At 56.1% G+C, this 11,027-nt stretch overlaps 1 protein-coding gene across 1 annotated transcript in view; it reads right to left on the bottom strand.

Moving 5' to 3' along the window:
* Window positions 1-11,027, bottom strand: part of TTYH2 (tweety family member 2) — a 36,638-nt gene that overhangs the window by 14,291 nt on the left and 11,320 nt on the right. The window contains exons 3-5 of the mRNA XM_010856098.1: window positions 9,640-9,751; window positions 4,258-4,478; window positions 27-122 (exon numbers count right to left, since the gene is read on the bottom strand). Coding sequence (XP_010854400.1) covers window positions 27-122; window positions 4,258-4,478; window positions 9,640-9,751 — 429 coding nt within the window. The remainder of the gene's footprint in view (window positions 1-26; window positions 123-4,257; window positions 4,479-9,639; window positions 9,752-11,027) is intronic.

The raw sequence follows: 11,027 nt of genomic DNA, 5'->3' as shown, positions 1-11,027 counted from the left end.
CCCAGACCCAGAGGCAGGCTACTCACGAGGCCAGGAGGCACCTGGAGCGCTTGGCCAGACCCAGGCAGGCCAGGAGGCAGAGGACCAGGTCCAAGACGAACAGCAGGAGGTAGGAGAGCCACCTGGGCGGGGCGGGAGGGGCAGTCAGGGAAGAGCTGCCCACCGGGGCCCCTGGCCCGTTGGACTGTTCACAGGACAAACTGCCCAGAGCCGGCGGCTAAGCTGATGAGCCCGGGGGCCAGCCCTGCCCCGGACAGCACGAAGCCAGTGTGCGTGGTGGACAGCCCTTGGGGTTCCGGAGGCTGCACCCCGGCCTGTGCTTGGACAAAGGAGTCACCCTCCCTCCCCCGGCTGAGTGTCTGAACCAGCACTGTCTCCTAGAACTTTCTGCAGTGATGGACACGGACCACCTACGTACTGACCACTCTCTGTCGCTGCCTATGTGTGGCTGAGAACGTGGCCGATACAACAGAGGAAACGAATTTCTCCTTTCATTTACTTTTTCTTCTTTTTTTCAGAATTGAAGTATAGTTGCTATACAATATTATGTAAGTTACAGGTGTACTATGTATTAATTTTTTTGAAAGTCGCTCAGTCGCGTCTGACTCTTTGCGATCCCATGGACTATTCAGTCCATGGAGTTCTCCAGGCCAGAATACTGGAGTGGGTAGCTGTTCCCTTCTCCAGGGGATCTTCCCAACCCAGGGATTGAACCCAGGTCTCCCACATTGCAGATGGATTCTTTACCAGCTGAGCCACAAGGGAAGCCCTAAAATACTGGAGTGGGTAGCCTATCCCTTCTCCAGGGTACAACATATGACTCACAATTTTTAAAGGTTATACTCCATCTATAGTTACTATAAAAATATTGGCTATACTCCTCATGTTGTACAATATATATCTTTTATCTTATTTTTTTAATTTAACTTGTACTTTATATGGGAGTGTAGCTGATTTACAATGATGTGATAGTTTCTGGTGTACAGTAAAGTAATTCATATATACCCATACATGTACCTACCCTCTTGTTTCCTTTTTTTTGGCTGTGGGCCATGCGGGATCTTCCTCAACCAGGGATTGAACCTGCACTCCCTGCAGCAAACGTGGAGTCTGAACCACTGGACGCCAGGGAAGCTCCTCATAGCCTTTGTTCCAACAGCCACTCGTGACCAGTGGCCACGCCATGGACAGAGCAGGTCTAAACCATCTCTGGGAGGCATGTATTTGGACCCTGGTTCCTGTTGCTTCTAGAAGGCACACACAGAGTCAGCCCAGGCGAGGTCTGACGGATCTATGCCATGAATCGTAGCTATGATGGATCATAGCCACGGATCTAAGAGAGCTAAGAGGCCCGCATCTTTAACGATGGCGCCCCGCAATGAAGAGTAGCTCCCATTCTTCACAGAGAGGAAAGTCCAAGCCCAGCAAGGAAGACCCAGTGCAGGCAAAAATTAAATAGATAAAAAGAACCTTGGGGCCATCGAGCGCTGGAATCCCATTCTACAGATTGGAAAACCAAGGTCAGGGGGAAAAGAGGCTGGCCCAGGGATTCCAGACTCTCCGAGTCTTCCCACAAGAGACAGGGCCAGCCACTTGGAGCCCCTCAAAATCCTGGCTTCCCACTTCACAGCTGAAGTTTTCTTGTTGCCCTTCTCTCTCCTACTCGGCACACTGACAGGAAATCGAGGTAGGACCGAGTCGAAGCTCCACGATCATGAAGCTCTAAGATTATGTTTCAGCCTGCTCGGCATCCCCGCCTCCTCGCGTTATAAAAGTTTCCTGGAAACAGCTCTGCAAGGCGGATGCGCTTCCCTAGAGGAGCTGGCTGCTGACATGGGGATGAGTTTCTAAGCAAGAACTCGGCTCTCCCAGGAGCCACGCGGGCCCCTGTGGCCACGGCTCCTCCCACATCCGGCGTGGATGCGCTGGCTCTGTTACACCCTTTGGAAACCTCTGGAGAGCAGTCTCTGGGCTTTTAATTGCCTCAACACGTAGCCGGGACTTGTATAAAAGTATTAAGAAGAATCTGCTCAGCTGAGTGGCTGGGCTCCAGCACCATCCGGAAAGCAAAGGTGGGGAGGCTGGTCCCATGGAGACCCGGGCCCTGGGGCTGGTGAGCTCATGAAGAATAAAACGAGGCTTTTGTGCCAGGGCGGCTCATTCGAGAGGAGGAAACAAATGGCAGATGAGGGGAAGGGACAGAACGTCAGCAGCGCTCCAGAGCCACAGGTGCCCACCGTGAAGCAGCCCTGAGCGAGGGGGAGAATTTGGGGACGGGGTTCCAGGAGGCCCTGTCTATCACCCTCACTGAGACAGATACTGTACAGCTAGCACCACCTTACCCCAAGGTTTTATAAAATCATCTGAAAAAGTAAGCCCTTTTGATGCTTATGTTCTGACTTATTTTACCAAGGTCATTCTCAAAATGCCCAAATTAAGCCCTTCAGTATACAAGGCTTCCCAGGTATACTTCTTCTCAGTGATAAAGACCCCCCCTGCCAATGCAGGAGAGGCAAGAGCCTGTGTGAGTCCCTTCTGGATGACTTTTTTTGGTCTTAATTGTACTTTCTGGTATGAGAGTTTGGTCCAGACTCATCAGGTACAGTCCCTACCCAAACCTGGAATCAGACATTTTTCCAAGGGAGCCTGGTTCCTTTCAGGGCTGCCCCAGTGATACAGTGGTAAAGAATCTGCCTGCCAAGCAGGGGACCCGGGTTCGATCTCTGGGTCGGGAAGATTCCCTGGAGAAGGAAATGGCACCCCACTCCAGGATTCTTGCCTGGGAAACTCCATGGAGAGAGGAGCCTGGCGGGCTATAGGCCATGGGGTGGCAAAGAGTCGGACACGACGGAGCACACACGCAGTGCAGTGCTCACACACGGACCAGGCTAGGTCCATTCAGGGAGAGCGGCAGGGTCGAAACGGACACCACTTTCCACAATAAAAAGGTTTTGGAGGCTCAGGCAGTGACTGTCCCTCGTGTCATGGGACTAATCAGATGCCACTGTTTGGAGTCAGAGGTCACAGCTAGTCCTTAGAGTCAGCAGTTTCCTTTCGGTTACTTGGGACACACGAGCCAAAAAAAACACAAGAGAATAAAAATCTGGGTGACGTCTGGGAGGGCGGGGGCTGGATGGGCAGGCAGGGGAGGGACACAGAGCACTGTCCAGAACTGGGGGCCTCCTGAGCTCCCTCTGGTCAAGGCCTGGCCATCTCTTACCCCAGGGAATGGAGAGCCCTGGATGGGGAGGTCCAGAGGCCACCAGGGGCATGTTCTCTGGGTCAGTGTTAGCTCAGCCTGGAGTGGGGCTTTCTCAGAAAGCGGAAGTGAATTCAGAGTAAATTGTGCAGCGTTGTGGTGGAGACTGTGACCTTTGCCGGTGGCTTGAAGCAGAGGCAAGAAACTGGGGAGGGCGAGGGGCATCCAAAGGACAGATGTTTGCTCCCAGGGCTCCTGCATCCCCCACGCCCCTGAGCCAGGCGCTCTGCCCTGATGCACAAGGATGTGTACGCCGTGCGTGCGCGTCACCCCTCCGCTGGGAGCCCCCTAAATCTGGACTCCGCCGCCTTTCTTGGTTGTTCCCAGAGTGACCTTCCCCAGACCCTCCGTGCGGACGGAGGGCAGCCGATCCCCGCTCAGCTGGCCTGTGTCCACTGCCTTCACCTGGGATGGGGTTCGGGTGATGGCAGGCAGGGGAGATGTAAACGAAACCCCAAAGGTCTGAGGACGCAGGAGTGAGTCTGCATACCTGATATGGCAAAGGTGGGGTGGTTCCCTGCAGCCCCTGTCGCTCCGCTTTTGGGCATCTCTGAGGCTGGGGGCATCTCTGAGCTTGCTAAGCAGTTGCCATCGGGCAAGGCTTTGTGCTGCCAAAGGCGCTGCCATGCCCCCGACCCCTCGCTCCTCGGGGGCTGGGTCTGCAGGTGCAAGGAGCCCTGGCCCCTCAATCCGAGAAGGCGAGGAACCCGTGAACCAACTGCACTTCACTCAGCCCTGAGGATGCTGGTCCTGGAAGAGCTCCTGCTATGCGCTGGGTGGGTGGCCAGGTGGAGCCTGAGATCTTGGCTCGTCACCGTCCCTCCGGGGGGCTCAGTGCCTGCGTGTACAGGTTGGCTGCACTCCCTGCCTCCACAAGCTCTCGTGTCCTCTGATTTCAGACAGTGGCTTAGTGAGCCCTTCCGGTGGCACTTCCCTGCTGGAGCCCAAGATGCTGACTCTGCTGAAGGGAGCTGGGGTGGCCCTCCCGGGGGCCTTACCTGTAGTACTCCACAGAGCTGGTCTGGTTGGCCAGTTCGGTCAGTTCCTCGGTGACCTCCGTCCACACGGGAACCCCTGCTATCTGGGCGATGATGCTGCCCGCCGTCTGCTGTAAGAACTTCAGCGTCTGGAGGTAATCGCCCCGGGCGGCGAAGATCTCACCCAGGCGGGCGAGGTGCTGCTCCAGGTCCACCTTCATCTTCTGGGTGGTTCCCGACACCTGTGGAGGGGCGGAGCTTGAGAGTCTGACCTTGGCGGGGAGGAAGCTGGAGCGGGTACACGGCCTGATTCAAACTGGAGGGGAAGAACTTGGCCTTCAATGAGTGCTCCACAGGCACCGCCAGTCCTGAAGTCATGAGGCTGAGGTCCAGGTGGAGAATGGATGGCAGAGCCTCCCCTACCCACCCAGCCCAAGGGTCCCTCCATCAGGGGCACAGGCCCGATCTAGTCCTAACCAGGACCCGGCCTCCGAGACCCAGTGCCTTCCTAGGAAGACAGACCCAGATGGGGAAAGAAACAAGAGAAGCCATTTTTCTTCCTTGAAGATTCTCTTCCAAGTTTAAACATTTTGGACGATGAATTCTTGTTGAGGGTGAGGAATAAAACGTTTAAACCAAAGAAGCCCTCCGTTGCTACCTGACCTTTGGTTCCCACAATAGGCTTTCTCAGCATCTCACAAGAGAAAGGCTTTGTTGTACAGCGAGCGACAGCTCACAGTGTCCTGAACCCGAGTTCGTAACAATGGGACTTTGAAATGATACAGGCAGATCTGATGCTGCCGGGACACGCACGTGACAGGAGGAGGAAACCGGTGCCTTCTCTGTGCTCACCACCCGCCTGGGCCCCCACGTCTGCCCTGCGTGGAGTTGAGCAGACCTTGAAGGAAGCATCTCTCTGCTCAGAAGTAGAGAGGAAGGTCAATGGCGGTGACTGTCCTGGGCTTGCAAACAAGGACCACAAGGATTGGAAAGATGCTTCTCAACAGCCCAGATGTAGGGTCCTGGCAGGGCCCTGAGACCCAGCCAAAGAATTCCAAGCACCTTCCCCCCAATCCTGCTCTGAGCCTGGGTATTGGCAAGAGGGGAGAAAGGGCTTGGTGGCTCTGAAACTGTCATGTTTCACCAACAAGCACAACTGGCTGGAAACGGGGAGTGTGTGCTAATCGTCCAGGCAGCCTTCAGCTCCCCAGGTCTGCAAGGAAGAGGAAAATGACTCAGAGCGGGAATTCCCTGGAGGTCCAGTGGTCAGGGCCCTGCACTTTCACTGCTGAGGGCATGGGTTCAACCCCTGATTGGGGAACTAAGATCCTGCAAGCTCTGCGGTGGGGCCAAAAAAACAAACAACAAAACAAAAGGACCCAGAAGAATGTTTAGAAACTTCCCAGGGTGAGAGCTGCACAGAGACGATTAGACCTCACTCCTGGCAGCAAACACTATTTCTGGGTGTTAGAGGGGCTGGACAGCAACTCCAGGGCCTTTCACATCTGTGCTGTGCTGGGAGTTCCTGGTTCCACAAAAGAGAATGGCAGCCTTTGTTGCATTTTGCTTCTTCCAGCGTCAGCAGCTTATTCCCTTTTCTGGCCTGCTCCTGGTCCTTACAAGCTGGTTAACAGCTACGAGATACCAAAGTGCAGAGATGCCGGGCACACGCGTTAGTAAATCCAGCAGCTGACCCTCAACCGGATCAGCGCTCCTTTTCAGTTCAGTAAGGTCACCGGACAAGCGCTCTGCAGCCACTGATCCAAAGGCAGTCTTCATAAACGTTAATGCCGGCAGCAAAACCCGCTCTGCGTGATGTTTCCATGTTCCTCTATGAAGCCTAACTCACTTTAGACCACAAGGCTGTTAAAAATGCTCTGTAAACTTTTCCTGTAAGATCATTTCTTTCCCCTTCCGTAGCTCTAAAATGTTTCACTTCTCTACTTCTTAAATTCCTCCTTGGAAAAAAAAAAAAAACAATGCATACACACACAAGCCAGCAAACATCTGCCAGGCCTTCTTTTCCTCCTGATGTCTTCCCACAGGAAACCAAACAAAACAGAAAAAAATTAAAATTACAGCGCTGACCCACTTACATCTGCCCCTTCCCCATTCTGCCCCCAGTCCTTAGAGGTTCATCCCAGAGCTCCCAGAAGGGAGACAGGGGTGGGGGACACTCAGAGATGGCACAGGCGCTCCCACAGGGAAGAGACACTCTTCAGATCAAGGGGGCTGGCTCAGCTCCCCAAGTTGGGGAGAAATCAGGGGCAAGCTAGCAGGTGGAGGAAGCTGTTACCCTGGAGGATGGAGCAGGCATTCTCCAGCTGTGGACCCTGGACCAGTGGCCTCGCATCATCAGCTGGGAACCAATTCTCAATGCAGATTCTCAGCGGAGAGTCTGGGGAGGGGGGAGGGCCCGCCATCTGTGTCTGTCAAGCCCTCCAAGGGATTCTGATTCAAGCTCAAGTTGGAAAATCTCTGACTGAGAGGAAGCTCCTTTTCAGAGAAGAAGGAGGTGAAGGGGTGGAGCCTAGGCAGGCTGGGGGCAGGGCCCGCATCTCAGAGCCTGGAGGGGAAGGGCTGAGACCAGACCCCTGGGCTCCAGTACTGGGTTCTGAAATGTGCCAGCTCCCCACCCTGGGGCAGCCATAGCACCTCCCTGTGCCCAGTTCCTTCACCCAAACGCATGCCCACAGGCCGGCTGCCAGCTCAAACCCGAGCCAGCCGAGCTCCCAGAGGGGTAGAGTCCTGGGCTGCAGTTTTAAGCTGAGATCCCAGTGGGCTTCCCTGATGGTAATGAAGTGCTATGCAGGATACCCAGGAGATGAGGGTTCAATCCCTGGGTCAGGAAGATCCCCTGGAGGAGGGCATGTCAACCCACTCCAGTATTCTTGCCTGAAGAATCCCATGGACAGAGGAACCTGGTGGGCTGGAGTCCACAGGGTCACAAAGAATCAGACACGACTGAGTGACTGAGCAGCAACGGGTTAGAGGCATGCCAGGTGCCCTGGGTGAGGTCCAGATGGGGTCACTGCATCCAGAGAAAGGATCCACCCAAGGCATCCCTAGTGACCCTTTCTGACCCCCCAAATCAGTATGTGCGGCTGACTCAGGACCCTGCTGCCAGCCGTGGCACAGGGCTCCCTCAGGCTGGGAGGGTGCACATCTGGGGCTCCTGCTCCAGGAAGGGGAGCCTGGCAGGGCCCACCTTGCTCTGGCCCAGGTCTGAGTTGCCTGACCTGTCTCTCCTGAGTACCCCACCCCCAGCCCCCATCAAAGCTTCCACTCTTCCAAGGTAATAACAGTAATACATATTATTATAGTAATTATAATAATAGCATCATTAGCATGGCTCCCCCACCAACACTTGGAGAGTTCTTTGCAGATAACCAGGCATTTTCACAGGCATCATCTCATCAGCCGTCACTCATCTGATATTTGGCCTTCACCTCTCAGATCTGGGGGCCCGCTAAGATCTGCTGTCTCCACGGAGCCTTGGGACTAGGGGTCCTGGGAGCCCACCCCAAGGGCAAAACCAGCCCTGGAGGCCCAGCACAGGGACTGCCTCTCCAGGCAGTGTCCCGGCCCTGGGGCACTCTTGGCATGGGGCGAGGGGCCCAGCCTGGAGGTCCCGGTCCCAGCTCATCTCTGGGCGATAAAGACATGAAGAATTTGAGTTTTCCCATCAGGATGGCTCAGGGACTTTCTTCCTCGGTCCCTGGGGGAGCCACAGGCCATTCTTCCAATGGTCACAGGTCAGACAGTGAAGGGCATGGCTCCGGGGCTTCCCCAGAGATTCTCCTTTGGAGGGTGAGTTCTTCCCCCCGGGGTTCTGGTGCTGGTGGGTGAAGCCTCTTCCACACCGGGACAGAAGTGAGGGTGGGGGCCCCAGGGAGTGAGCCCCGCCCCAGGCCAGGGCGTGCCTAGGGCCCCCTGTGCTGGTCAGCCTGCGTTCGGCCCACCAGCTTCTCCACCCCACCGCACTCTTGGCCTGTTACAGCTGCCCCAGCCCAGGGTCCAGACAGCTAGCTCCTGGTCCCCAGGGATGGGTCCCAGCAGACACAAGGAATGGGGCAGGAGAGTGGGGCCCCTGGTCTGGCCTGTGGCCCTTGGCTTCCCAGAAGGACTTTATCTGAGGCCAAAGCCAGGGCAGCCAGCAGCCAGCCACCCCACCCGAGGGCCAGCACAGCTGTCTCTTTAAGGGAGCTTGTCCCGGGAGGGCTGGGGGATTAAGGCCTTAGAGGAGCTTAAGGGAGGGGGGTGCGATGGGGTCGAGTCCCTCCTCCAGAATCCTCTTCCAGCAGCACTGGGATGAAGTCCACACGCTCCAGTCGGGGTCAGATTGTGTGGCTCAGGCCGCCGGACACAGTCGGCCATTGGCTGAGGTCACCCCTCTGCTGGGGACCTGGCCCAGGGTGGATGTAGAGCGGCTGGCGTTTCTGAAAACTGCTCCAGAGTCTGGCTCCTGGGACACGGGGGCTGCTGGGAAATCAGCTGGAGAGACCTGGTGCGTGAACGTGACAAGCACGGGGGCCAAGGGCTGTGTTTTCGGAAGACCCTGCCTCCCCGCCCAGAGGCTCACAAGTGGACCTCTGCCTTGTGCTAAAAATCCCACCTCTCCTCCGGCATGTCCTTCACCCTGAGCCCCCAGCTGCAGCCACGGCGCCTGGAAAGCAGAGCCCGGAGCGCACCGTGCTGGCCTTGAGGGCTCTGCACTTGGTTTTGAAGCGTTTTCCCCTTGACATCTCCTAGACCCGACCCACAGCGCTCTGTACTCAGCGCTGAGAGTGAACACAGAAAACACCGTGGGGGGCTTCCCTGGGGGCTCAGTGGGAACGGGGCCGCCTGCCGAGGCCGGGCCCTGTCCCTGGGTCGGGAAGACCCCACGTGCTGCAGAGCAAGTAAGCCGGAGCGTCACAACCACCGAGCTGGCCCTCCAGGGCCCGGGAGCTGTAGCTACTGAACGAAGCCCGTGGGCCCTGGAGTCCATGCTCTGCAACCAGCGAAGACACCGCAAGAGAGAAACCCACTCACAGCAGCTGGAGGAAAGCCCGTGCAGCAACAAAGACCCAGCGCAGCCAAAAATAAATAAGCAGATAAAAACCACCGTGTGTGTGTTGGGGGGGCCGGGGCTGATCTACATTCAAGAACCTCTTGGGCACAGGTCTCCTAAAGGTGGGTAGGATTCGATCCCGCGCCCCCAGGCCCCATCCGCCTTTCTCCTTGGTTCCTCACCCCCACCCCTGCCTGGGGAGCAGAAATGGCCTGTTTGCTCCTGGCGGGACCAAGTGGCAGCCCCAAGGGGCGTCCAACCCCCTTGGAGCCGAGCTGGCCAGATCTGACCGGGGCGTCTGTGGGGACCAGGCTGACCTCGCGGGCCGCGCCTGGCTGCCAGGACCTTACCAGCACATCGATCCCGGAGAAGGTGTGGTTGGCGTTGTCCAGGGCATAGAGCAGCTGGTACACCCCGTCGTTGGCCTCGCTGTTTCCATAGAAACCCACGCCCACCGCAGCGCTGTGGGCGAGACCCCAAAGTTAGAGGCGACCCCGGAGGAGACGGTTTTTTCCAGGACACCATTTTTCAGTGCCGTTTTAACTGCGCAGTGAACGTGAATGGAAAGTATATGGAAGTCCCCGTGGTCCGGCCCCTCACTCACACAGACTCCCTGACGTCCACAGCCCCCACCAGAACGGAACGACTGTGACAACGGATGAGCCTATGAGGACAAGCCACTGTCACCAAGTCCGCAGTTCGCATTTGGGTCACTCCTGGTGCCGTAGAGTCTCATGTGTTTGAACAGAAGTATAAGGACATGTGTTTGCCATTATAGCATCACACGGGGTGGTTCCACGGCCCTCAAAATCCTCTGTGCTCTACCTTCTAATCCTCCCCTACCCCCAAACCCTGGCAACCATTCACGTGTTCACCGTTCCCATAAGTTCTGCCTTTTCCAAAACGTCATATGCTTGGAATCATACAGTATGCAGCCTTTTCATACGCATTTAAGGTTCCTCCATGTCCTTTCGTGGCTTGATAGCTCATTTTTCTTTGAGAGCTGAATAATAACCCATTGTTTGAATGAAAACAGTTTAGCCGTTCACCTCCCGAAGGGCATCTTGGTTGCTTTTACTGGTGTTGTTCAGTCGCCAAGTCATGTCCGACTCTCTGCGACCCCATGGACTGCAGCACGCCAAGCTTCCCCGTCCTTCACTATCTCCCAGAGTTTGCTCAGATTCATATCCACTGAGTTGGTGATACCATCCAACCATCTCATCCTCTGCTGCCCTCTTCTCCTCCTGCCCTCAGTTTTTCCCAGCATCACTAGGTCTTGCAATTATGATGCAAGAGGCTCTAAGCATCCATTAGAGCGGGTGTTTGACTTCAGCTGAGGGACTCTTTCCTGGGGGTAGGGGAGAAGGGGTGGTTTAAACTTCTGGCAAGTGTGCTGGCCAGGAGATGAGGGAAAGGCTCTGGGCCAGTGGGCCCTGGCCTGAACGACTAGTCTTACAGCACGTTTTGTTTAGCCCAAGGGAAAACACTCCCGTTCTCTATCCTGGGGCTCCAAAGGGTGGAAGATTTTGCTGGCTGGGCCCCAGGGATTCTGATGCTGGCAGTAAGTCAGGGAGGGGCTCAGGAATCCATATCTTTCAGGCTCCCCAGGGGACTCTGACACACATGGGCTACGGGACCACTGAAGTCTCGTGAAATCACACCTGCCTCTCCGAAATCCTCTTGGTGTTGGGGACTCCCCTCCGTTCTCTAGCCTTTCCCCGCCCCCCACCCCCTCCAG

The sequence above is a fragment of the Bison bison genome, unplaced genomic scaffold (assembly GCF_000754665.1).
Source record: "Bison bison bison isolate TAMUID 2011002044 unplaced genomic scaffold, Bison_UMD1.0 scf7180017864371, whole genome shotgun sequence".
NCBI lineage: Eukaryota > Metazoa > Chordata > Mammalia > Artiodactyla > Bovidae > Bison > Bison bison.
The sequence above is the reverse complement of the archived record's forward strand: the minus strand, read 5'-3'. Positions and strand labels throughout refer to the sequence as shown.